The sequence below is a fragment of the Aspergillus fijiensis genome (genome assembly GCF_003184825.1).
Source record: "Aspergillus fijiensis CBS 313.89 unplaced genomic scaffold BO72scaffold_13, whole genome shotgun sequence".
Taxonomy (NCBI): domain Eukaryota; kingdom Fungi; phylum Ascomycota; class Eurotiomycetes; order Eurotiales; family Aspergillaceae; genus Aspergillus; species Aspergillus fijiensis.
In genome coordinates this window covers 546,144-570,781 of record NW_024468989.1, presented here as the reverse complement: position 1 = coordinate 570,781, position 24,638 = coordinate 546,144, and the positions used below count along the sequence as shown (strand labels likewise).

The 24,638-nt window shown below is 54.8% G+C and overlaps 15 protein-coding genes across 15 annotated transcripts; 6 read left to right on the top strand and 9 right to left on the bottom strand.

The window, feature by feature from the left end:
* Positions 1-519: 519 nt before the first annotated feature.
* BO72DRAFT_526133 (putative nucleoside-diphosphate-sugar epimerase) lies at positions 520-1,488 on the bottom strand (the record flags this gene model as incomplete). Its single annotated transcript, XM_040950005.1, has 3 exons — positions 520-990; positions 1,057-1,326; positions 1,348-1,488. The coding sequence occupies 3 exons, from the start codon at positions 1,486-1,488 to the stop codon at positions 736-738; spliced, it is 666 nt and encodes a 221-aa protein (XP_040803506.1). The 3' UTR covers positions 520-735.
* A 779-nt stretch (positions 1,489-2,267) lies between these two features.
* Positions 2,268-3,916, bottom strand: BO72DRAFT_446308 (acyl-CoA thioesterase). The gene is made up of 2 exons (XM_040944265.1): positions 3,299-3,916; positions 2,268-3,219 (listed from the first exon to the last, which is right to left on the bottom strand). Exons 1-2 carry the CDS (start codon positions 3,536-3,538, stop codon positions 2,329-2,331), a joined length of 1,131 nt encoding a protein of 376 aa, XP_040803505.1. The 5' UTR covers positions 3,539-3,916; the 3' UTR covers positions 2,268-2,328.
* A 306-nt stretch (positions 3,917-4,222) lies between these two features.
* Positions 4,223-5,106, bottom strand: BO72DRAFT_446306 (mitochondrial 37S ribosomal protein bS6m). Its single transcript, XM_040944264.1, has 3 exons — positions 4,990-5,106; positions 4,904-4,935; positions 4,223-4,796 (listed from the first exon to the last, which is right to left on the bottom strand). Exons 1-3 carry the CDS (start codon positions 5,011-5,013, stop codon positions 4,487-4,489), a joined length of 366 nt encoding a protein of 121 aa, XP_040803504.1. The 5' UTR covers positions 5,014-5,106; the 3' UTR covers positions 4,223-4,486.
* A 157-nt stretch (positions 5,107-5,263) lies between these two features.
* Positions 5,264-6,428, top strand: BO72DRAFT_446305 (glycine decarboxylase subunit H). The gene is made up of 3 exons (XM_040944263.1): positions 5,264-5,554; positions 5,693-5,755; positions 5,905-6,428. Exons 1-3 carry the CDS (start codon positions 5,416-5,418, stop codon positions 6,225-6,227), a joined length of 525 nt encoding a protein of 174 aa, XP_040803503.1. The 5' UTR covers positions 5,264-5,415; the 3' UTR covers positions 6,228-6,428.
* Positions 6,429-6,606: 178 nt separating this feature from the next.
* Positions 6,607-9,279, bottom strand: dscA (ubiquitin-protein ligase dscA). The gene has a single exon (XM_040944262.1). The coding sequence runs from the start codon at positions 9,092-9,094 to the stop codon at positions 6,701-6,703; it is 2,394 nt and encodes a 797-aa protein (XP_040803502.1). The 5' UTR covers positions 9,095-9,279; the 3' UTR covers positions 6,607-6,700.
* Positions 9,280-9,414: 135 nt separating this feature from the next.
* BO72DRAFT_400232 (cation efflux family protein family) lies at positions 9,415-11,285 on the top strand. Its single transcript, XM_040942146.1, has 2 exons — positions 9,415-9,902; positions 9,971-11,285. Exons 1-2 carry the CDS (start codon positions 9,591-9,593, stop codon positions 11,039-11,041), a joined length of 1,383 nt encoding a protein of 460 aa, XP_040803501.1. The 5' UTR covers positions 9,415-9,590; the 3' UTR covers positions 11,042-11,285.
* Positions 11,286-11,672: 387 nt separating this feature from the next.
* BO72DRAFT_494344 (putative NADH-ubiquinone oxidoreductase 14 kDa subunit) lies at positions 11,673-12,071 on the bottom strand (the record flags this gene model as incomplete). Its single annotated transcript, XM_040948456.1, has 2 exons — positions 11,673-11,926; positions 12,038-12,071. 2 exons carry the CDS (start codon positions 12,069-12,071, stop codon positions 11,673-11,675), a joined length of 288 nt encoding a protein of 95 aa, XP_040803500.1.
* A 528-nt stretch (positions 12,072-12,599) lies between these two features.
* Positions 12,600-15,629, top strand: BO72DRAFT_505759 (BOD1/SHG1 domain-containing protein; the record flags this gene model as incomplete). The annotated part of the gene is made up of 2 exons (XM_040949202.1): positions 12,600-12,857; positions 12,949-15,629. The coding sequence occupies 2 exons, from the start codon at positions 12,600-12,602 to the stop codon at positions 15,457-15,459; spliced, it is 2,769 nt and encodes a 922-aa protein (XP_040803499.1). The 3' UTR covers positions 15,460-15,629.
* Positions 15,630-15,641: 12 nt separating this feature from the next.
* BO72DRAFT_46048 (uncharacterized protein) lies at positions 15,642-16,130 on the bottom strand. Its single transcript, XM_040946471.1, has one exon. It carries the CDS (start codon positions 15,952-15,954, stop codon positions 15,703-15,705), a length of 252 nt encoding a protein of 83 aa, XP_040803498.1. The 5' UTR covers positions 15,955-16,130; the 3' UTR covers positions 15,642-15,702.
* On the bottom strand, positions 16,059-16,951 carry BO72DRAFT_373569 (eukaryotic translation initiation factor 4E; the record flags this gene model as incomplete). The annotated part of the gene is made up of 2 exons (XM_040941090.1): positions 16,059-16,297; positions 16,495-16,951. 2 exons carry the CDS (start codon positions 16,949-16,951, stop codon positions 16,059-16,061), a joined length of 696 nt encoding a protein of 231 aa, XP_040803497.1.
* Positions 16,952-17,174: 223 nt separating this feature from the next.
* On the bottom strand, positions 17,175-17,945 carry BO72DRAFT_46022 (uncharacterized protein). Its single transcript, XM_040946454.1, has one exon. It carries the CDS (start codon positions 17,816-17,818, stop codon positions 17,354-17,356), a length of 465 nt encoding a protein of 154 aa, XP_040803496.1. The 5' UTR covers positions 17,819-17,945; the 3' UTR covers positions 17,175-17,353.
* Positions 17,946-19,365, top strand: BO72DRAFT_46171 (NOPCHAP1/New4 family protein). Its single transcript, XM_040946532.1, has 2 exons — positions 17,946-18,585; positions 18,692-19,365. Exons 1-2 carry the CDS (start codon positions 18,073-18,075, stop codon positions 18,881-18,883), a joined length of 705 nt encoding a protein of 234 aa, XP_040803495.1. The 5' UTR covers positions 17,946-18,072; the 3' UTR covers positions 18,884-19,365.
* BO72DRAFT_446299 (guanosine diphosphatase) lies at positions 19,123-21,374 on the bottom strand. Its single transcript, XM_040944261.1, has 3 exons — positions 20,852-21,374; positions 19,451-20,795; positions 19,123-19,394 (listed from the first exon to the last, which is right to left on the bottom strand). The coding sequence occupies exons 1-3, from the start codon at positions 20,967-20,969 to the stop codon at positions 19,337-19,339; spliced, it is 1,521 nt and encodes a 506-aa protein (XP_040803494.1). The 5' UTR covers positions 20,970-21,374; the 3' UTR covers positions 19,123-19,336.
* A 198-nt stretch (positions 21,375-21,572) lies between these two features.
* On the top strand, positions 21,573-22,611 carry BO72DRAFT_446298 (putative translation initiation factor IF3). The gene has a single exon (XM_040944260.1). The coding sequence runs from the start codon at positions 22,047-22,049 to the stop codon at positions 22,518-22,520; it is 474 nt and encodes a 157-aa protein (XP_040803493.1). The 5' UTR covers positions 21,573-22,046; the 3' UTR covers positions 22,521-22,611.
* A 312-nt stretch (positions 22,612-22,923) lies between these two features.
* BO72DRAFT_373651 (translation elongation factor Tu) lies at positions 22,924-24,440 on the top strand (the record flags this gene model as incomplete). Its single annotated transcript, XM_040941093.1, has 4 exons — positions 22,924-23,089; positions 23,152-23,180; positions 23,255-23,517; positions 23,576-24,440. The coding sequence occupies 4 exons, from the start codon at positions 22,924-22,926 to the stop codon at positions 24,438-24,440; spliced, it is 1,323 nt and encodes a 440-aa protein (XP_040803492.1).
* Between the last annotated feature and the right edge of the window lie 198 nt (positions 24,441-24,638).

The following is a 24,638-nucleotide window of genomic DNA, read 5'->3' as shown; positions in this document are numbered from 1 at the left end:
ACCGCATCGAGATACTGCAGAAAATTCATCTCCCTTGAGATATCTTCTTGGGGAAACTCCATGTTGCCTGCAATGGCAGCTCGGTACTGCCACCACTGCCTCAGAATCATCGGAGCATTCTTTGCGACGTTGGAAAAACTCATGAGTAGTAAGATGACGCTTTTGCTGACGTGAGTAGAATAACCCTCGAGACAGCTTTTTTCCCGCGCCCAACTGTAGCACTATCCTCTAATCTTCTCTGCGCTAGATACGAGAATATGAGATATGCAGACGAGGATGTGATAGCACCTGCATGATGAGTTGTTTGATGAGCCACTTGCACTGTTTAGGTTCATCCAACGCAGTTGAGCCAACGCCAATGTAAAGGTCGGTAAGCGGGCTGCACTCGCATGCGAGCTGTCTATCCCCATAATCCACAATGAGAACTCTACGTTTGGCTTTCTTGGCTAATCTTGATCTAAAGCTTGAGGGCTCTTGACAAAGCTTAAGTTGTCTTCTTGTAAATTGAGTAGTTTGGGGCTTAGAACTTCATCCCTTTGGTTTTAAAGGCGAAATAAGTCTAACAAAAGTATCAGACTCTTCGAGACTTGAAGACCTGACTATGCGAAGACATACCTGTCTCTAGCTATATCTTGGGTATAGACTTAAGTGTAAGAGTTGTGGTTGCCTGGCACCCGGAACTGGAAAAGGGGACTTTCAGTCTACAATTGCCATCGACACGACCACTAAACAAGATCAACTCTCTCGCCCACCAACACCCTCCCACTCCGTAATCCGGGCATTCTCCCAGATCTTCTCCGAATGACCCCGAACAGCAAGATTGACCGCCGCCCGCGCCAACACGTCCACCCGTACGGAGGGTGCCAGACTCCGGACCCGATCGGCCAGTGTCCCCTGGCAACTGAGCACCATGCCCGGACGCATGATATATGACTCGAACGTGGCGGGGTGCTCGGCTCGAAACGCCAGAAAGATATTCTCGGCTTGGCCCTAGAGGTCTCTTTATCAGTCTCTCTGTTTGTAGACTATCGAATGGCTGAAAGGGAGGAGACATACCCTCAACCGACGATACCCCGCCATCACCCACAAAGACTTCGTCTGATCGCGCTCCGCCATCCCGCCGCTGAAGTACACGAAGCGGAATCTTGAAGCAGTAAAGGCCTCGCTGAACGCTACGGCTGCCTGGATGGTATACTCCAGCGTGACTCGCCGGGAGGCCTCTTCGTCAGCTGACGCGCGCGAGGGTGGCACGCCTAGCGTCCAGATGCATGCGGTGGCGCCGCGGAGGGAGGCGGCGAGATGCGGGTCGGAGTAAGAGAGAAAGTCCTGGTCTTACATGCGGTGGACCTGGAGTTTGGGGTGGGTGATGGTATTGAGCAGTTCGCGACGCGACAGGACGAGGATGGAGGTGATTGAGGGGTGGGCCAGGCACTGGGTGAGGACCTCTTGGCCTACGAGCCCGGTTGTTCCGGCGAGGATGATTTTCATGATGCAGGTGCTTGTTCTGTTGTATTCGGAGTAGACTCAATGGTGGGGGATGGATGGATTGAGCTAAATATATGTGTCAGAGGATGGCTGATGATGAATACATTAGTAGCTTTGTCTTATTGCTTATCATACATCATTAGACGTTTGGCACTAGAAGGAGTACGGATATAGCGGGCATAAGCATCAGTCCAAACTACTAACAATCTCACCCCTTCGCTGGGAACTAAATCTTGATAGGTCGAACCCGGGCATGACTCGTGGTCTGATCGCTTATAAGGTCGATGAGAGGGAGAACAGGCGCATGATAGGACTCAGCTATAATTATCAATAACCCCAATAGTGACTTCGAGCAGTTACTTCACCTATTTCTGGAGATTTAGGACCGATAAAATACATACTGAAGTTGTATAATCGATAAGACTATCAACTGGCGCCGATACCAGGTGCATACACTAGTCACTCCATCGTCCTTCTTCATCACTAATGATTCCGCATCTAGCAGCTTGACCTGATCATTTAGAGACTCACTACTATTTCCCTGCGCCTATCTCTTTTTCTCAAAACAGGAACGCGGTTGCAGCAGATTACTATATATCTACCAAGGCACATATTCCGATTTATTATTCATGCCTAGAGCAAGGACTTTGAATAACGGTTAATAAGTTGATGAGATATTGAAGATATAGAACTGGTACCATTTCGCAGGAATCAACTCTTTTCTGGATAACGTAAGTCAAAAAATGCTGGGGTGTTCTTTACACCAACCATATATACCATGGCCCGACTATACGCAGAACATACAAAGAATAGATCTATGCAACCCTCATAACCAGCTCATCCTCACAACTTCTCCTTATCAGCCCGAGCCACCTTCAACATACCATCCTGATAACTCGTCGCCACCAACCTCCCCTCCGGCGACCACAACCAACTCTCATGGATCACGCGACTATCCCCGGACCTAGGCGTCCAGCCCTCCTGAATAAACCACTTCTTGGACAGCCCACCCTCCTCCTTAGCCTCTGTCTCCTCCTCTGCATCCCAATCAATCATCCGCACCGCCTCCCCGAGCTCATGAAACACAACCGTCAGCGTCAAACTGGCCAGCGCATCCCACACCTTCATTCCCAACGCGCGGGGGATCAGCAGCAACGAGTTCTTATCCGCCGCATACATATGCGCGCACGCATACAGATTATCGAACTCGCCTGCCCTCTCCCTCCGCCTCACCTCCCCCACCCTGACCTCTTCCTCCTTCACAGAACCAGGCTGATCCCCCGGCGACCCCTTCAGCTTATAGAACGTCAACTGCCGATACCGATCCGGCTGACCTGTTACCTCCTCCCTCTGGTTGAACCCACGCATATCCACATTCCGCGCCTCCAGCCCGGGGAACTCGCGCTCCGGGATCCCGTGCTTCTCCCACTGCTCGCGCCAGTGATCGATGTAGAAGTCCGCGTCGACGCCGGGCTGGACCGGAAAGTCCTGGGGTCTCTTCCCGGCCAGAAGCTCGGCGTAGCGCTGTTGGGCGGAGACGGGCTGGTGCGCGAACGGCGCTGCGGCAGGCGGTTCGGCGCGTTTGAACGAGACCAACCCCGAGAAGCAGATCTGGTGGGCCTGACGGGCGTCGACGGCGCGCGTGCAGTAGCTTTTGCCGTCGCGGAGGTGGCGCACCGTGTATTCGTAGGGGATGTCTAGTCGGCCGGGGAGGATGAAGGTGCCGGTTACGTTCTTCGATTTGGTAAGTGGGTTGGTCTACAGGGTGTAGGGGTTTGGGGAAGGGTGGGGGAGGGCTCAGTGGAATACATACGTGGATGAGGAAGCCTTTCTCGACGGTCTGCGAGGCGGCGTAGGCCGATTGGGCGTAGACGTGGCCGCCGAATGCCCGGCCTGCTTCGCCCGGTGGGTAGGGTGGTGCCAGCGATTGGAAGCGTTCGATATGTTCCGGGCTATTCGCCGAGGGGATTTGGCTCTTCTCCACGGGCAGGCGGCGGAGGGACATCAGCTCCGCGAAGGAGGAGGGGCTTTCGGTGTAGGAGAGCTCTAGCATTGTGGTTTCGTTTGGTCTCGGCTTGATTTTATAAGAAAGAAGAGAGTCGAAAGAATGAGATCCTGGAGATGTGGTGGCACTTGATGCTCGTGATGGATGGTATGTACAGTATATTCTTGGAGACAAATCCCTGATACCTGTCGATTCGAGGGTTACGGTGGGTGCGGATGAGAGGCGACGGCGGTACAAGACCAAGATATGTGCATGTGAGGTGTTACTACTGAGGAGTTTGACTTGAAAAAGAGAGGGACCACCTGGACAAAGAAGGTTGAGGAGGGGGATCTGCTATTGTTGAGGCTAATTAAGCGTCTTCCGTTCCTGGACTGCATCATAACCGAAGCATGTCGGAGCTAACCTCGGCTGAAGATGCCGTTGCGCTTTTGCACACGGCATGATCTGCGGCCAATCTACACTCCCTACTCCGGAATCTTTCTCACATGATTTGCAAGTCCAGAACTCGCTGTTTTAAATTCAAGGGTCGTGCCTCCTACATGTTATGGAGACTGATTGATGCACCGATCGTCCACTACTGCAGCCCGGCGACAGCTTGCCGACAGCCTGCCAAACAAACGGTAGTGCCGCCCAACCAACCGATTGAGATCAACTAGCCTTGCACTCAACGCACCTTCACTCACGACCAGCCCAAATGTCAAGTTCTCCTCCAGAACAAGAGAGTAGTTGTAGCCCACAAGCAAACTCAGATGAATTGATCTCGCCATCGGTACTGGCCGACAATCTGCCAGTTCAGGTATATGCGCCAACGATGCTGATATGATATACAACAAAGACACAAAAGCAAAAAGAAAAGAACACCCATCCCAAATATGATACAATAACGATCTAGACGCGTTGCGCCACGGGGGCAACCCAAATGAAGATCACCCGGCTCTTTTGTTTCTCGTCGCGAACATCAAGAACAAGTGCAAATCAACCATTCCACACCATCGATCAGATGGAGTCGGTGAGCGGGCGGTATTTGTTCCAGTCCACCTTGCCCTCCACGTCCTTGATCTCCTCCAGCTTGTCGCCCAGCTTCACCACGGAGAAGCGAATCATACGGGGATCGAGACCGAGGGTGCGCAGGACGGCTTGCTGGACGGCACCAGAGGAGTCGAAGCGCATGATGAAGTGGTGACCTTCGTGGTAGCGGGCCTGGTGCTTCGTGGTCGGCCGGGGCAGGGTGAAGGTGCCCCAGTTGGTGTAGCCGCGGACTACGCCGCCGGCGCGCAGGACCTGGATGCCGGCATTACGGGCGATACTGTTGAATGATTAGTGTCGGGGCAGAGGAGACTGTATGAGGAATGGAATTGAGATGAAAGTCTGGCTGTAGTGAAGTGTAGGGGAGGGAGTCGAGTCGGTACGTACTCGCGGACCTCGTGGAGGCTGCCGGGGCGGACCTGGTATGATGTTAGCCACAATTCTCCATTCCCACGAGAATGAAAGACACGTACAACTGCAATCAGCTCGTACAACATGACAGCGGTAAATCTGCGGAGAAGCAATTTGTTCTGGACCTGGACAATGGGACCAACGAAAGGGACAAGCGGAGAGTCGACAACAAGCCCGGGAACATCTGAACAGGGAAAGGGAACCAGATTTTTCCGGGCCGCGTGCCCGCAATGCTTTTTTGCTTATCAGTTAATCGGCTTGGCAGCCCGAGCCCGTTATCAGTACACTAGATGTAGACTAGCCTAGCTCCGGGAAGTGCTCGTCATCTCCGTCATTAGCTTTCCTACTCCTTCCTGCCCTTTAGTATTTAACCTCTTTTCCCTTCCCTCTTCCCCCACACAAACCCAACTCTTGCTCTTCTTCCTGACACCCTCCGACTTGCCTCACCACGCTCTTCGCTGCGCCTACCGTCTCAATTGCCATTCACAATGTCTGCCTTCGCCAGTTCTTTCCGTCCCGTCGCCTCGCGCTTCCTCGCGCAGAAGCTCCCCCTCTCCGCCGTCCGCAGGGCGACCCCCGTCAGTTTCCCGCGGGGAAGTGTCCGGAGCTTCTCCCAGAGCCCATTCTGTACGCATTCTCCCTCCGATGGCTGTGTTAAGGGGGTTATTGAAGCCTCCGCATGCTTTGGTCTTCATATTCCCACAAAAACAAAATACAATGTCCTGGAAAATAGTGGTGGCTGACCGACCTCATCAACCCACACAGGGCAACTGAAGAAGTATACCGAGTCTCACGAATGGATCGAGCTGGCCGATAACGGCAAGACGGGTGAGTCTACCTTCCGCTCCCCCTCTTCTTAAACCTCATCGTCCTCATTCCCTCTGTGTCCCTAACTCTCTCCCCCCCCCACCGTCCCTGCCTTCTTCCTTCCACCCCAACCCCCCAAACACCCAAGCTAATGACCCCCCTCACTCCAGCCAAAATCGGCATCACCGCCTACGCCGCCCACTCCCTCGGCGACGTCGTCTACGTCGAGCTCCCCTCCGAGGGGCTGGAGGTGAGCGCCAACGAGCCCGTCGGCGCCGTCGAGTCCGTCAAGTCCGCCTCGGACGTGCTCTCGCCCGTCGCCGGCACCGTGGTGCGCGGCAACGCCATCCTCGAAGACAAGGCCAAGTTCATCAACGAGAGCCCCGAGGCCGAGGCCTGGATCGCCGAGATCGAGGTCGCCGACGCCGCCGAGTTGGACTCCCTGCTGGATGAGGCCGCCTACAAGGCGCACATCGAGGCGGAGGATCACTAGGTCTGGTTCCATAAGAATGTGATGGGTTTAGGGGAGGGGCCCGAGGGGGGGTTTTTCGTCTTTGATTTTTTTTTACACTTGTTCATGCTTGCGGTTTTCTTATGGGATGGAATCTTATGTTTTGGGATAATGTTGCGTCTCGGCGGGATGCGACGTGGATTTGATTGGGTTTATAGATATGATGATGATGATGCGAGGTGGGTTGATTCCAATCCGGCTTCGGTCGGTTTTGATGACGATGGGCTGGGTTGGGGAGGGGGTGGGTGATTGACCTAGCGTGGCTGCTTGGTCTTCAATGGGCTCGACCCTGTATTCAACATTCAACCAAGGGTTTACAGGATATATCAAATCAAAAGAGGTTACTATATCAAAACTGTAGTTCTAATGAATAAGCTAGTTTGCATTGCTAACATTGTCGGGGCGTCTATAATACGTGGCTATCGACACAAACGCTGCGGACGCTAACATACACTCTACACCGGGGGAATGGATTCGCGGCAAATCGGACATTGAAGTCGGAGCCGCATCCAGCTCTCCAGACAAGTACTATGGAAAATATGCCGGCAGGGCGTGACCATGTATGTGCGCCGGCTGAGAATGCTCGACGCTCCGTCGGCCATGCCCGCCCCACCGGACGTGAGAACGGGCACCTCGATCTCCTGCATACAGATGGCGCAGTCGAACACCGCCTTCTTTCGGTCTCTCGAGCGATGTTTGTCGTCGTCCTTCGATTCGCTGGGGTATTCGCGTTCGTCGGCCCGCAGCGCCCCGATCGGGAGCACACCCCCAGACTCCAGATCGTCGCCCGACCCGACATTATCACGCAGGGTCGGATGGTAGTCATACGCAGGAGGCGCCCATCCGCGGGGAACGAAGAAGCGCGGACCGAGAATGTCCTGGCTCGCGAGGATCCAGACTTGGATCCAGACCCAGCCGATCAGAGAGAGAGCCGTCGTTGCGTCGGGTCGGATGAAAAGCACGTTGCCACGGGCGGTAAGAAAGTAGAGGAATGGGAATAGTCGGAGACAGCTCTGGCCGACCACAAAGTCCCATCGCAGTGCTTTGCGGCAGTTGCGCATGACATTGCGGTAGATCTGAGGCGTCCAGAAAGAAAGATAGATAAACCCGAGTACTCGAGCATAAATAGCTCCGAGTCGATTTGGCCAAAGGAATGCCCAGATAGATATGATAAGCATCACGAAGAGGATGAAGTAAAACCGTGCATACATGGTTCCCAAATCACTTCGAGCGTCCCGCGCTGTCTGTGCAGTGCCACGATTGGCGGCTGGCGCGTCTTCATCAGCCGGAGCATCCTGATCCGGAGGCAATATGACCGGGGTTGCCCCGGAGTCTCTGACCTGGGCAGCCGTCGCAGGAAGTGGCAGATTTGCTGGATGGGCGTTTGCGGGGGCCCGGCGCTCCTGCTCCCGTCGTTCTGGAGCTTGGATGGCATAAATCTCCATCATGAACTTCATTCCGATGTAACTGACCGAAAGGAAGGTGAGGAAGGATGCGGTTGTCATGACCAAGAACGATACCACCGGGTATAGTTCCAGAAGAATGAAGACGAGGACAAAAGAATCTCCGAAGGCCATCAGAGCCATCGTGTAGAAACTGATACGACTCCGAGTGGAAGGCGTCGAGGCTTCCTTCACTTGCCTTAATAGCAACGCGATTTGAGCAACGGAGACGGCCGACATAACAAAGATCATGCGAGCTGAGTACTTTGCGAATTCCTCTATCTTTGGACCGGACAGATACAACGTCTCCGTGGGTGGGAATTCAGGCGCGCCCTTGGTCTCTAGGATGTATCCGCAATCAGGAGAGAACACCACGGCTGACATGACCATCAAAGGAGGTGACGGGATTGGCGCCCCAATGGGATATCTCAATTCCTGCTCTATCTGCTCAATCACCGCCTTGTCGGCTAGATAGCCATGGATTGCGAGTGGGTGCTGTTGCAGGTAAACGATGTGTTCACATCTCGGCGCAGGAAACTCCATATGCTCACTGCCCGCTAAGGAGGACCAAGGGAAAAGAGTAGGAGGCCTGTTCTGCTTCTCAGAAATGGTATCCGATAATGATTTGATGAGAAGCTCATGAGTGAGATTGTATGCATCAGATGAGAGACTAAGATGTGGCAAGGTGAGGAGGCCCCCAAATTTCTCGCTAGTAGTGCTCAGGATGATACCGCCAGTCTCTGGAAAATGTATACCAATGAGTGAGAGATACCAGGTATTGCCCCAAAAGTCACCACTTTCCACAGCTAGTGTGGCTCGGATCTCCCGGACATGGCCCAAAGACGACCGAAGCTCCTGTCCGCCTCCTTCACGTACATCGAGGTAGAATGTGCCACTGTTGCCGGTGACATTCTGGCTGAACTCATGCGTGAAGTACTCGTTTTCTTGAATGATAGCAGTCTTGTTGAGGGGAGGATGTGGCTTGTCCTGCTTGCGGCGCACCCATTCGCCGCGCAGCTTCCCTGTCGCATTGCGGTAGACCGGCAGCGACAGCTGCGTCAGGTTGAGATCCGAAAGTGCGTCAGACACTGCAAGGGACTTGGGAGGCCGGAGGCCTGCCTCAGTCATCACAGACCGCAACTGAGACCGGGCTCTGTCCTGAACATCGGGGAGAAGATCCCAGGCATAACTGTCGTTCTTGCGGACGCCTGGAAAAGGCAACCATTTATCGGATCCCGGGTCAAAATCTCCATATTGAGTCTCGTTCAAGAGGCGAAGGGCATTCCGCTCCCTTTCCAGTTCCCGCTGATGCTCCCCATCTTGAGATACCAAGGGCGAACGAGACTGCGAGCTCAGGAGAAGATATAGGACGAACAAAAAGAAGAAAAAGGAGCCGCGGTGATCCATAGATGCCAAGGGGATGTAGGCATCGGAGTTGGAGAGGGGGGGGATCTCCTGAAGATCAATAGAAATACTCAAGTCACTTTGTGTCACATCGCCAATCTATGGCCAGAACAAGCGACACTCATTTAGAGCTGGTCATTAAGCTCTTGAGGAACCAAACACCGGGACAGTGATAATGATGATGGAAGATGGGAAGATGATGAAATGGGGAAGCGGGCGGAAGTCGATGATGCGCTGAGTGAGTCGAGGCCTGAGGCCCGCCCCGTTTCCCCCGCCTTTTCCGCCCGGCTTCACAACCGCCGGGCGACATTCTTCCCCTTCCCAATTGTCAGCCTCCCTGCTTCCCTGGAAGCTTGGTTTTCATCCCTCTCCGCGGTTGCGCCGTGTTGTTTTTCTCCCTTCCATTGAGTTCCGGTCGGTGTAACGCTGCCTACGAGGTGACCTGCGTATCCCTTCAGATCGATCGGCGCCGGCGCCCCATTCTTCAGTGACTGTCGTGATGGCGTCGAATCTCCCCATCCCTATTCCTCCGCGTACCCCGACTCCGCCCGTGGATGACGGCCCTACCAGCGCGTTCGAGCCATCCTCTACCCTTTACGACAAGGACTCGCTATCCCCATTGAGGGATACATTTACTCCCTCCAGGAGTACTTTAAATGTCAATGATCCCACTCGCCTGAGCCCGACGAGGGCTGCTTTCAACCTCAGTCCAGCCAGTGCTCGATCACCAGGCGATCAGAGCGACAATGTGTCGGCCGGCCCCTTCAATTTCCAGACAACCACTATGGCCAAGAGCCCCGTTGTCAAGTCTGTGAGTCTCCCACAATATAGTAAACAGTATGATTCATGGTCCTGATTGCCCTTGCCTATGTTAAATAGAATATCGGACAGCGGCGCGGACATAAGTACAAGCACAGTAGTATATCGCATCAGATCTTCCTTGAGCCACCACCTCGAGCCCCGCTAGCATTGCCCAACTCCTTACCTGTCCCTACGTTCAAGGAATACCGATCTAGTATGTCTAAGGACCAGACGACCCGTTTCTGGTGGAGCCTGTGTCATATGTCCGTCGCGGCATATACTCTGTGGAGCGCGCACGGCTCCCTGGCTATGACGGCGTTGTCGCATCTGATCCTGTTCGACTCCATCGGAGCTCTCCTCTGCGTCGCGGTGGACATCCTAGGCAATTTCGAGGTGTGGAAGCGGTCCAGCGTGCGCCACCCCTTCGGGCTCGAACGAGCCGAGGTGCTCGCCGGGTTCGCCATGTGTGTGCTCCTGCTCTTCATGGGTATGGACCTGATCTCGCACAATCTGCAGCATTTCCTCGAGTCCGCCGGCCACGAGCCGCACCATTCTCACGTGCACGAACGCGTGTCACTGGGACGAGTGGATTTCACGGCGCTGCTCGCCATCGTGTCTACGCTCGTCTCGGCGATTGGCCTCAAGAACCACGGCCGCATCGGCAAGGCGATGCGTTTTGGGTATATCGAATCGCTGCCGTCGGTTCTCAGCAACCCCTCCCACTTCCTGACGCTCTCCTGCTCGTCCCTCCTATTGTTGCTGCCGCTCGTCTCCATCAAGCTGTACAAATGGCTCGACGTGCTTTTGTCTGGCACCATCTCCATCTCGATGTGCGTCATCGGCGTGCGCCTGGTCAAGACCCTGGGGTCGATGCTGCTGATGTCGTACTCGGGCCAGGGTGTCACGGACGTTATGCGCGACATCGAAACGGATCCCTGTGTGCGTGGGGTCGACGATGCCCGATTCTGGCAGGTGCACTACGGTCTGTGCATGGCGAATCTGAAGCTTCGCGTGTCCGGCCCGGAGGAGAATCTGGCGCGGCTGCGTGAGCGGATCACCAGTTTGATCAAGAATCGGCTGGGCGGGGGGTACGGGACGGGGGGACAGAAGTGGGAGGTGTCGTTGCAATTTGCAGTTGAGAAGGCGTGACATGTGTAATTGATATGATGTACATTATGGACTGGACATACTTCGTTTTCTTTACTGGAAATGCAACCATTTTCGGTTAAGGTTATATACCGGGGGTGATTAAGTGTGCCTCCACTGGGACATAGTGAAACCAGAGCTCCAATGCTGAAAGACCAACGTGCATGAAACCTCTGCTTTCAATCCGGGTGATGAATCTCCTATACACCGCAGATGGACATGGATATAGAATAGGTCACACATTCCCAACTTGCACCCCTCAAAAACCACACAATATGACCACCTCCCTGCCTCCCATGTGGACGCTCACCATCTAAGCCTCCCCATACTACACATCACCTATACCATCAACCCAAGACCATGACCATGACCCCATTCCCCCGCCGCAACCAAAGAACCCTTATACGACTCAACCCCCCTTCCCCTCCCCCAGGCAGTAAAAAAGGAACATGAATATAAAAGGCATAAAATTTATAACACGATAAAAGGAGAAAGACACCACACACAAGCATAAAGAACCCAGTCCAGATATACACGACACAATCCACAACCCCCTCACGTTTCCCCCCACCCACACAGGAAGCAATGTATTTCCTTTGCTTTTTTCAAATTCTTTCTTCAGGCTCCGGACAGCTCAAGCAGCAGCGGCCAAAACACTCTCCTCGACCCGGTTCAACGTGGCGTTCTCGCGATCATCCCTCCGCCGGCGCTTCTCGAGGATCTGCTCGCGGCGCTGGGCGAGTATGCGGAGCTGGCGCTCCTCGACGCCCTGCAGCCAGTAGCCGAAGCTGCCGCCGACGCCGGCGAAGAGCGGGTAGACCCAGAGGGATTCGCGGGCGAGGATGGGCCGCATTTCGATGCCGAGTTGCCAGAGGCGGACGGCGATGCCTGCATTTTGGGGATTGAGTCAATTGATTGAATTCGGAGACGGCGACTAAACGTAGTGCATCCCCGTCCAGTTGAGGGCTTTCAAGAGCGGTCTGCGTGGGGATAACATACCGAAACCACCCCAGAAGAGGACTTTGTGAACCATGATTTGCGAGGTAGATGTGGAGCGAGGAAAGGGAGGGCGGTAATCGGAATGGGCCGGTTTTCAAGAATTGTATCTGCGCTGATTCAAGCGTAGAGATTTCCGGCACACAGAGGAGAAGAGACGGGGACCGCGCTCGAAAGTGACGTTGCGACTGAACTTAGGCTTGAATCCAACGGATACTGGAAAGTGGAGGGACGCCGGGATTCATCGACGGAGGTTCAGTTGTTGCGTCGAATCACGGGGCCGCAGTTCCCAATCGGGGTGCGGGTGATCGGGCAAGGAATTTATCCGATTGCTGTTCTTTCCGCTCGGGGAGAGACCAGACGGCCTGGCCCTTCAACAAAACGCGCCCGCTCCATGCGAGCGCAACTTTTTTTGATTACCTTCTTTTTCCCCATGTTTCATTGATGAATTTGTCTTTCTTCATACTTAGGAACTTTTCTATTCAAGCACGGGTTTACTTCCCGCTATCCAATCTAAGATCTGTCTCAGCTGCGCGCGCATCGGATACCCAGCCGACTCTCCGCGATGGCCGGTCCATTGGAGGAGACGGCAGATGTGTTGGCCCCAGCTGCTGGTGATGATGCCACCGCCGCTGCCGTCGCCGTCGCGGGCGTGAAGCGACCCCTGGACATTGACAGCCTCCAGCGCAAGAAGTTCAAAACCGATGAATTGCCCTTGACCGCTGCGCAACACGCCGCAATCGAGCATCTTCTACATGCATTCAAGAAGAGAGGTGGCTTCGATAATGTGCGCAAGAAGATATGGGCGGAGTTTGAGGAAGGGGTGCGTTCTTATTTTTCTTCTTTGTTGTCCTCATTGTGGTTTCTGTTTGACTAATTCCGCGCCCCCCCCTTCCCTGTGCGCGCTCATGTAGGAAGGCAAAGCGGAATTTACGAACCTCCTCGCCGAACTTGCGGAAGCGGAGATCGATCGCGAACCTGGACTGTTGTCGCGGGAGCGCGGAAAGGCCGCGACTCTTATCGAGGGCGCCGTCGATCGGAGCGACGTCTACAAGACGGTAGAGAAGTCGCTGGATGCGCTCGCTTCGAATCATCTACAGACGATTCTGGATTCTGTGCGGGAGATCCGCCGCGATGAAGTCGGCGTGGAGGCCGCTGCCGAGGAAGAGAAGGCAGGTAACAAGACTGACGAGGACTATGCGAACTACATACAGGCTAAGCGCGATGAGCGCGAGAGAGCTTACCAGGAAGCATTGCGGAAGGAGAAGGAAGCTGAGGAGGAGGAAGCGCGCAAGAAGGCGGAAGAGGACCGCAAGCGACGCGAGCTCGAACGCCAGAAGGAGGAAGAGGAACGGGCCAGACGTAGGGAGCGCGAGGAGCGACGCCGGGAAGAGCAGCGCAAGCTGGATGAGCAACGAGAGAAGGAGCGCCAGGAACGCCAGGAACGATACGAACGCCGCCGTCGGGAAGAGCGCGAGAGATTCCGCGATTGGCGGGATCGCAGTCGAACCAGAGACCGGGACTCAGACCGCGACCGAGACCGAGATCGTTTTCGCTTCCGTGATCGCTCCCCCGGCTACCGCTCCGAACGAGGCCATTCTCCCCGCCATCGCGAGACTCGGAAAGAGAAATCGCCGACACCCAAAGAACCCACACCGGCCCCTGTACCGCCTCCAGCCCCTGTTGACGAGAAGTCTCTGGAAGAGGCTGCGCTACAAATGCTGTTGAAGGAGGGAGAGGAGCTCGCTGCGAAAGCCCGACAGAAGCCCGAGTTCGATTTCGAGGAAGCTGAAGCGATTGAAAACGGACTCAAACCACCACCAAAGGGACCCAAAGCACCCGACTCAAGATACTCAAATACGCCCACGCGCGCGGGCAGTATCCCTACCGAAGGAGAGGCGGTGAAGCGGCGCGGCTCCGTAGATGACCGCGTACGGCCACGACGACGTGATGAGAGCCGCAGCCGCTCGAGAAAGAGGGGAGTTCCGCCCCGGGTCGAAGATGACCGCCGGAACCCGTCACAGGATGTGTCGAGTATGTCTCGCGGGCGCGACTCCGATGACCGAGCGCCTCCTCGAGACTATCGTGAAAATCGGTACGGTGACCGTAGCTACCGGCCCAGTCGTCGCAGCCGAAGCCGCTCGACCGTTCGAACCTTAGATCGTGATCGTGATCGAGATCGAGATCAGGTTGCAGAGCGCCCGCGATACCGCGAGAAAAGCTCGGAGAGGGATCGGGATCGCGAAAGGAATCGTGATCACGACTATCGTCGAGATCGCAGTCGAGAAAGGGAACGGGATCGCAGAGACAGAGATCGCGACAGGGACCGTGACAGGGACCGTGAGAGAGAAAGAGACCGGGATAGAGCTCGCGATCGCGACGATTACCGCCGACGACACAGCTACTATTCTCGATCCCGCTCTCGTCCACGGTATCGATCTCGATCCCGCTCACGGTCTTTACACAGAAATCGGGATCGGGATCGGGATCGGGAGCGTGATCGAGAGCGCGATAGGGATCGCGAAAGAGACCGTGACCGCGACCGGGACAAGGACAGGGATACCAGAGAAAAGAGGGACGTCAGGGATACGAGAGATGCCAGAGACACAAGAGACGCCCGGGACCGTGATCGAGATCGAGAAAGGGATCGAGATCGCGATCGCGATCGAGACCGCGACCATGATCGTGATCGTGAGCGAGACAGGCATCGGGATCGTGATCGCGATCGCGATCGAGAGCGTGACCGCGATGGCAACGTCACCACCACCGCCACCCCTACCACGACCACCACCACCACCAAAACCCCCATGAACCCTCACACCACCGTTGCGACCAGCACCCCTACCACGACCAGCACCAACGACCACCACCACCACCTTAGCCGGGGACGCAATCCCGATCGCTCGCGAGACCGCCCGCCACGCGAGGACGAGAAATCCGCCCGAGTGTCCGTCTCCTCCCGCCGACGCTCGCGCTCCCGCGCCCGCCGCTCGCGCAGCCGTCGCCGCTCCCCCAGCACCCTCGACATCGACCGCTATGTGCCCCCGACCAGCAACCGCAGCCGGTCCCCACGGCGCCGCGTGAGGTCCCCCGAACGGTCGACCGAGAAGGAGCGCGAGCGTGAGCGCGACGACCGTCCGCGCTTCGTGGAGATCGATCGCTATGTCCCCGGGGGTGGGGGTGGAGGTGGGGGTGGAAGCGCCGAGCAACAGCGCAGGCCGTCGGAGACGACCGAGTCCACACCCGCAGCAGTACCGGCAGGAGCGTCAGCAACAGCGTCCACATCCGCATCCGCAACAGCGGCAACGACTCCCCGGACGGACGACCGGCGGCCGCTGCAGCCTCCGCCGGCCCCTTCTTCTGCTTCTACTTCTCTTCCTCCCCCGCAGGGTCCCAGGCGGCAGAGCTCCGGCCGCAATAGATGAGTCCTATGCCTATCTGGGATCTGGGATTGGAAGGTCGGATTCTGCCGCCTTCCATTGTAACTATATCTTGTATTTCACGTGGGCAATTTGCAATTTTCGTTCTTCGCATGGGTTGGCGTTGATAGGATGGGTGGCATAGGGTTTGAGGGGGGAAACCAAAAGAAACAGAATCTCGGGTTGGGTTGGGTTGGGTTGAGTACAATATGGGATTGCTGGGTGAATGAGCGGTGCATTGTCTTCATTTTACCTATTACCGGGGTATACGGGAGATACCTTATTCATTACTGATTCAGGATTTGATTTCATGATGGGTTGGGGGCAGAACTTTGTTCTGTGAGAAATGAAACTATGTTCCGAATTCACATGGCTGAATAATGCAACCTCGAGCGAGGGCAAAGAAGTAAAAAGCCCGAGCTCTGCAATGCTAGGGTGGGTACATAAGTACAAGAGATGTGAGAAGTATACAAACGCCAACTGGCTACTTTGTGAAGACATGAAGAAGAAAGAAGAGTTGGGTGGTGATTAAGTCGAAGTGAAGCGGGCGAAGATCAAACAATGAGATAAGTAACTGCGACCAAACCAAGTTGGCGAAGGTTACCTCACGTCACCGTACTCGCCTTCTCGACTGCCTCGGTGAAGCCGTCGTTCTCGGCATGCCGTTTGTAGAAGTAGGCGGTTGAGCCGGTCCCGGTGGGACGCAGTTCGGGCGACAGGCGGTCGAGGATGGTCTGCTCGAGGGCCTTGATGGAGTGTTCGTTGTCGCCGAGTTTGTTCCACACGGAGATGAGGTTGGAGTTGAAGCGCGCGGACGTGGAGACGCCGAGGACGTGGTCGTGTTCTGTTTGTTTTAGGGGTCTTTGGTTAGTGTATTTATAACATGCATAGTTACTGTAAAGTTGATGTTTGTTACTGTAAAGTTGATGTTTATTCGGAAGTATATCTCAGAGCCGGGTTCTGGAGGCTGGAGGCTGGGGGTGGGGGGGAGCGGGGCAGCGGGAAGGGGGAGAAGGAGCAAGCAGCTAACAGAAAACATACCCTTCTCCAACACAGCCTGGAACTCATTCGCCATGCACAGGATCGCGATCTCGTGAAAGAACTCCTGCGCCTTGTTCTTGGGCACTCGGAAACGCCAGCACCCGCCGTTGCGGTTCTCCGGGTCTTCCCACACGGGCCGCACGCCCTTGCGGAAGATGTGTACGGTGTCGCGCAGGCGCACCTTGTCCCACGGATAGTTGTTGTAGACGCGGTAGAAGGTGGCGATGTCGGAGACGTCCTCGTGCAGGAGGTACAGGCGTGAGTCGTAGTCCTGGGCGGTGGCTTCCTTGGTTGCGTCCGTGTGCTTGTCGTACCAGACGGCCCAGTGGTACTGGAAGGGGAGGGGCCGCAGCTTGCCGAAGATGTTCTGGTGGAGAGATTTGCGGGTCGTCGCGGAGGAGGGGGAGGTCGCTGCGGGGTTGGATTCCGGCTTGATGGTTTGCTGGACCTTGGTCATCTCCTCGAGAGGACTGGTGGTGTTGTTGTTGATGGAGATGGGCATCTTGGACTCTCTTGGTTGTTGGATTCGGTTGGTATAGATCGATCGGCTCGTTCCACGCTGGAATCTAGGACGATAGGAGCTCCGTGGTAGAGGTGAGAGAGCCGGTGATCATGCCAAGGCGCAACGTATGAAGGAGCGCTGGTAAATCAAGTAGCTGGCGCTGTGTATGGGAGATATAATTGAACTCTTATACTTGGGGTCAGCTGGTTCTGAGGAAAGTCCGCACCGCCGGGATGAGCAGGGAGGACAATGAGAAGTATGAATGTGAGCTTGAATGAAAGAACAACGGGTTTGGGGTCCAAGAATAGTTTTATTGGTACTGGCCAGCCGTGGCGAACAAAGAAGACACAGGATAAATTAGGAAACAGGGAAAGGTACTGACCCTGAAATGGTAAGCAACAGTGAATCTATTCCGAGATCTGGCCAGCCAACAAGTGGGGATGATGATGGACAACAACAGTTCGTCGTGGGGAAGAATAGCCACAATCGGGAGCAATGAAGACCTCTGTCAGTGAAGAAGAGGAGGGAGATCAGTTTAGAAAGAGAAATAAAACAGAGAACCAAATGAGCAGTGAATAGATAACATCCCCTGAATGCGGGAGAGTGTAGTGGATTCAGCGCATGGATCAAGCAAAGCCAAACCAGCCAGCCGGGAAAGTGAGTCTGAAGGAAGGGAAGTACGAAGTTAAGTCCAAGTAACTCCTCATAGAAGTAAGACAAACAAGAAAGACAGACTGTCGAATCACCTGCAGGGCGATCAAGCCGCTCGGAAAAGAGGCCTTGGCGATTGGTGAGCGCATGCGCCCCTCTTGCTGCCATCATTGTGCAGCACAGCACTAGATTAGATTGCCTGTTGTTGTAGTTGTAGTTTAAGGTAGGTTACGGGGCAGTTACAGTACTTACACTTACACTTCCTCTCCCTCCCTTCGCTCTTTTCTTCCTCCCCGCCCGCCCCCACTTCGGCGCCAATTCGATCGCCCGCAAGTTTCAGTCAATCATGAATTCATCCATTCGTCTTCTTTCCTCCTCTTAGAAAAAAAAATTCACAACCACCACACCTCAAGCAAACCATCACAATGAGCGCGCCTTCCTCCAACTCACTCCGCGACGATCCCGTCGCATCCTCCACCACAAACCCAGACAGTCAAACAAATTCATCCGCCGGCCCTCCCCACCATAGCGCCGCCGCCGCCGCCGCCGACGATAGCGACGACTACACCTCCTCCTCCGGCCCCAGCGACAGCGAAGAAGAAGAAAGCGACAACGACGAGGAGAATGTCCCCGCGACCGCGACCGCGACCCCGCCCCGCGCCCCGCGCCCCGCGCACAACCCCTCCTCTGCTGCCTCCGCGGACACCTCCATCCCCCGCATTCCAGCCCTTCCCAAACCCAACATCCACCGCATCCAGCAGACGCCCGACCTCCTCTCCCGGCTATCGGCCTTCCTGCCGCAGATGAAGACCGCCAATGAGCAGCTCGAGCGCGATATCGCCGCCGGCCGGGCGAAGGATATCCGGTTGGATGATGCGATGGATGAGGACGAGGATGAGGACGGGGGAGAGGAGGATGGGAAGCGGTATATCGAGATGGTGGGTTTTCACATTCCTCTTACTCTGACTCACAGGCGTCTTGTTTGACGCTGCGTTTCTTTTCTACGGCGGGAATTTTTGGAAAGCTGACTTTCGCTGTGATTAGAACCTCGGACTCGGCGTGCTGGAAGAGAAACGGCCAGACGATGAGATCTCGACCGCCGCGCCACCGGGCAACGAGGAGACGGTGCTGGCTTCGCGGCCTAAGGACTCTGGGGTCTTGGATACCTTGATGGGTAATACGGATGCTGCGGCCGCGGCGGCGTCGAAGCCCACGATCGAGGAGTTGGAGAAGTGAATCCTATGTTTTCTGTTTGTGGACCTTCGATTAAAAAAAGGTTGTGAAAAGTTATCTGGGTAGAGATCGGGTCTTTTTTTTTTGGTTTGCATGGCAAGAGGGCGTTTGGGGTCGGACGTTTTATCTTGCTACTTCGTGCGGGTTTCCTAGTGTCCTTGAATTGGACATCTTTTTTCTTTTTTTTTACTTGCTTGGCTTTTTCATCAAGCGGGTGGAGGCATGCTCTCGTGTTGACCTTCACAATTACGTTTATAGACTATTTTTGGACTAAACAATACTACGACCGAGTCTCAAATAATAAGCAAACATCAAACAATCATGCCGAAGAAAAAGTCTGATACATGAACCATATACAGAAGTCCCAAGTCTACTCTGTTTAAAAGAGATAAAAAAGTAAAGGCAGAAGAAAAATGTGATATTGATTAATTATACAGACCGCATCACTATCGTCCATTAGGACACCTCCTTAACTCGGCATGTCCAGCCAGACTCTTGGCTCAGGAGAGGCAAACTGCAAGAAGAAGTTAGCGAATATTTTTGAAAGTTAGATCAGGTCGAATGGCTTACCTAGCGCCCAAGCACCAACCAAGCTCGTTGTTCTTGATTTTCTTGGCGATCTTGACCTCACGAGACAATGGCATCTCGTAACCCGTGTGAAGCAAACCCAGCATAAAGTTCAGATCCAAGCACCATTCAGGGCGGTCGAGGAGCTGAGGAATAGCGTCATCGATTCCCTCAAAGATCTTCCACTCCGGCTTACCGGCGCAGACGGTCGAGGTGAGGTGATGCAGCTCATCCAGAGTGAAAGAATCCGGCATGCCCAAGGGCTTGGTCCGATCATAGAAGTAGGAGAAAACATAGACATCTTCCCGTGCGAACGTCTTGGCCAGAGAGGGCTGGTGCACTCCGTTGAACGAGCAGGGGGCCAGCTTGCAGTCGGCTTCCTTCTTGAGAATCTTCTCGGTCAGACCCCGACATTGAGGTGCAGCCGAGGATCCTTCCTTCGGACCCACCATCTTGACGCTAACCTTGGGGGCGAGAGCGTGGCCGGCATCGAAAGACAAGTCAACCTTGCGCTCCATACCAGGCCCAATGCAAGGGTTCGAGATAGGCTGATCCAGCCAGGCCAAGTCAGTGGGGCTGGCGGCAAGCTTGGCCTCGACGATGGCCTTGTGCACCGCTTCCCGCGCAGCCATGAGTCCGTAGCCCAAGTGAGAGTGCTGGTACAACTCAAAGTGCCGACCACCAAACTCAAGATCATACCGGTGGTCACCCTCGGCCAGATGCTCGGGCATGCCGCCAGACGGGCTCTTGGGGTAGGTGGGCTGGAAGACAATTTGAGTAGAACCACCGCCGAGGTCGAAGATGGCAGCAGTAGGGGTCTCGTCCGGTCCGCCAATTTTGCCAAGAAGGTAATTGGTGGTAATCCAGGCGTAAACACCTTCATCCGAGCCATCCATGATTTCGACACCACCCTTCTCCCGCGACACGACAGGGAAGGGGTACACGGTCTCGAGACGGGTCCTAACGGCCTCAAGAATCTTCATACTCATCTCGTTGCCAAGCATGCGCAAGCCCGCAGTGGCCTTGACAGCAATGGGTGAGCATGACCTGTACTCCTCAGGCACCGACTTAAGGGCCACCTGCATGAGAGGATCCAAACTCTTCGCCGCTCCCTCAGCATCCTCCTTGTAAGAGCTCAAGCCAGAGCCGCCTTGCCTCTTCTCCGTCTGCTCAAAGACCTCGTTCTCGAGCTCGGGGGTGGGGCCGCAGTTGTTGAAGCGGTAGACGTGAATCCGGGAGCCCTGGCTACCGGCATCGATCATGAGCGCATACTGGATCAGGGGCTTGGAAGAGTCGTATGGCTTGGTGCACTTCTCAGTCAAAGAGGGTGCGCCAGTCGATGGCTTCTCTACAACCAGTGAGTCAGTCTCAATAGGATTTCCGGATGCGGACAAAGTGACTTACGGGATCCTCCAAAATGGCTCACGGAGGGCTTGGAGGGCGAAAGCCATAGAAGCATTAATAGAACAAAGCCAACAACCGCTCCGGTCTTCAAATAACGAGCTCTTTGCGTCTGAGCCATGGCGAACATTGAAATGTTGGTTGGTTTAGAATCGGCCAGATAATTCGGATTGTCGGAAACTTTTGCGGGGGTGGAAGTGCGCGAAATCGAACGTCGACTAGTTCTAGAACCCGGTTTAGAGAAAGACGGTAAACCCTTGAGATGTCGGCTGTCAACTCCAGTCGACATGCGGACAAAGCCAGGGGGACGAAGCTATGGCGTTTCGGACAACGTTCCTGAACTCCGACCGAGTTGGACGAGAAGTAAAGATGGAAGTTAGCGGTCGGAGTGAGTAGAAACCATAGGATCGCCCTAAGAACCTCTGGTCCAGCCCGAAAGGATCGTGGATAGGGTGAAAGGGGGGTGGGGGAGGGACGTCGAACAACGAAGGGAAGGTAAGAAAGTGATGGTCGTCAGGAGAAGAGGAAGAGGAGAAAAGAAAGAAAGTAAGAGGAGAGACGGGAGGGCGGAGGTCGGGAAGAGGAAGAGAGAGGGACGGTACGGGAGTGGTCTATGGGACACGGGGAGGCAAATGAGAGCGCGGGCGATCAACCTCTCGGCCTCTCAGCCTCTCAGCTTTCAGGGTCTCTCTCTCTCTCTCTGGTCTCCCGCCCATTGTGGCGCCTGTCATTGTGGCTGGTGGGCGGTCAACCTCAACCTCCCTCCTCTCTTCCTGTCACTTTGTCCGCATGCGTCCATTCTCATATCCCAAATTGTCATTATTATTGTCATTCACTTGCAGCCTGCTACGTCACCTTTATCTCCCAGGACGATTGAGCTGGTCTTTATCCTTCTGCAGCTCTTTGACTTCATTCATTCGGGTTTATCGGGTTCATCCGATCACAACATTGCGCTCGTCCATACTCCTGCAGCAACTCCTGCGCCGAAAAAATGAAGCACATGCGCAGCCTCCTCTCGACGGCGCAAGTCCTGCGCCAGGTCTTCTTCCCGCCTCAACGCCTCATCCGACCGCAGTACCTCCGGCCTTTACCCATGGGCGTTCGAACAATGAAATGGAACCGTAAAGATTCCCAAAAAACAGAATCGAAGGAGGCAAGACTCATCAAAGACGAGGCCATTGTATCGGAATGGATCCAGATGGTGAACGAGAACAACACTTTGGACCCCCCAATTCGACGCTCGACTGTCCTCAATAACATCGACCGCTCCAAAGAGTTTTTGATCAAGGTCAGCGACGGAGCGGATGGCGCGCCGCCGGTTTGCAAGCTTGTGAACAAAATGAATCTGCGGGAGGCCGAGCGTGCCAGAGCCAAGGCAGCCCACGTCACCAAGACCTCCTTCAAACAGGTGGAATTGAACTGGGCTATCGACAACCATGATCTTAACCATCGCCTGAAGAAGATTACCGAATTTATTACCAAAGGCTTCAAGTTGGAGGTTGTCTTGATGCGGAAGAAGGGCAAACGAGCCCCCACGGCGGAGGAAGTCAAAAACCTCATGGACAAAGTGGTGGAAACGATCAAGGAGGCCAATGGCATGCAAATCAAACCCATGGAGGGAGAGCCAGGGCGGGCAGTTACCATTACTGTGAGGAAGAAGCCCGACCAGTAGCCTGTTGATGCAGCTACTCTGGTAGAGAAGGTCACGCTTGTGTAAATCGGCCAGTATATACAATTGTATTATATGAATCTTTCCCTTACAACAACGCAAGCTAGGCTTTGCACCTAGGAATTGTACAAGCGCTATCCACATGGTACTCAGTACTCTCAGACTGCGGTCAGGTGTATCTACTGTATGCTTCCAAGTTACTGAGTATTTGCGGGATGTTCCTGGCCGACTCCGCAATGCTGCGAGCATGATTGGCCTGAGGCTGAGTCAGCCGCTCCCTAGAATTTTCCGGGCTTGATTAAGGTCCTCCTCCAAACCTTCCCGGTCCGGCTGGTTTTGATTTCTGTCCATCGCGTTCCATTTGGTTTCCCTTCCTGTTGTTGTTTTTCCATCGCAGGTAGCCATCATGTCGAGCCTTGCCAGAACTGCCAACCTCTTGCTGCGCTCCAGCCGGGCGTCTTTGTTGCGTCCCCGTGCTGTCAACCCCATCCAGCATGTCTTTGCCAAAGACAAGCTGGCTGCCCGCGGTCTGGCAACTGCTTTCGAGCGTACCAAGCCTCACGTCAACATTGGTATGCTCTCTCCATCAGATTCATTGATCTTTCGTGCTTTCATACTAATAGATATTCAACAGGTACCATTGGTCACGTCGATCACGGCAAGGTTAGCACAATCTTTCTCTCCCATCACCCTTCCCTCTCAATCTGGCCCCGAAAACTTCTCACACTCCGAACCAGACCACTTTGAGTGCTGCCATCACCAAGCAGCAGGCCACCAAGGGTCTTGCTAGCTTCCTCGATTATGGCTCTATCGATAAGGCCCCTGAGGAGCGCAAGCGTGGTATCACCATCTCCTCTGCCCACATCGAGTACGCCACGGAAGCTCGCCACTACTCCCACGTCGACTGTCCTGGTCACGCCGATTACATCAAGAACATGATCACTGGTGCTGCCAACATGGACGGTGCCATCGTTGTCGTTGCTGCTTCCGATGGTCAGATGTATGTTTGCCCTTCGGTTTCTGGTCATGGAATTGTACTCATACTCGTTTTTCCGCAGGCCTCAGACCCGTGAGCACTTGCTGCTCGCCCGTCAGGTCGGTGTCCAGAAGATTGTCGTCTTCGTCAACAAGGTCGATGCTGTCGATGACCCGGAGATGTTGGAGCTCGTCGAGTTGGAGATGCGCGAGCTTCTCACCACCTACGGTTTCGAGGGCGAGGAGACTCCCATCATCTTCGGCTCTGCCCTCTGCGCCATCGAGGACCGTCGCCCTGACATTGGTGCCGAGAGAATCGACCAGCTTCTCGAGGCCGTCGACACCTGGATCCCCACTCCCCAGCGTGACCTTGACAAGCCTTTCTTGATGTCCGTTGAGGAAGTCTTCTCCATCCCCGGTCGTGGTACCGTCGTTTCCGGCCGTGTCGAGCGTGGTCTTCTGAAGAAGGATAGTGAAGTCGAGATCGTCGGTACCACCAACGAGGTCATCAAGACCAAGGTTACCGACATTGAGACCTTCAAGAAGTCCTGCGACGAGTCCCGCGCTGGTGACAACTCCGGTCTCCTTCTCCGTGGTATCCGCCGTGAGGATATCAAGCGTGGTATGGTCGTTACCGCTCCCGGCAGCGCCCGTGCCCACGACAAGTTCATGGTCTCCATGTACGTCCTGACCGAGGCTGAGGGTGGTCGTCGCAGTGGATTCGGTGTTCAGTACCGTCCCCAGCTGTACATCCGTACTGCCGATGAGGCTGCCGAGTTCAGCTTCCCCGATGGTGACCAGACCCGCCGCATCATGCCCGGTGACAACGTTGAGGTCGTCGTCAAGACCCTCCGCCCCCTGGCTGCTGAGGCCGGTCAGCGCTTCAACGTCCGTGAGGGTGGCCGCACTGTCGCCACTGGTCTGGTTACCCGTGTGTTGGACAAATAGACAGCTGGGACCGACTGGCTACCATGTACTATGAACAAAATCTTGTCTGGGAATTCTTATAATGTTTGCACCATCCTTGCGGCGCGGGTATCAGCGAAGGAATGAATCTGGGAATACTGGATTCACTCGTGATGGTGGGTAGTTCCGGAGTTTTCGAGACATATCTATGTATCATGTATTGTATTTGAATTGTTTGTA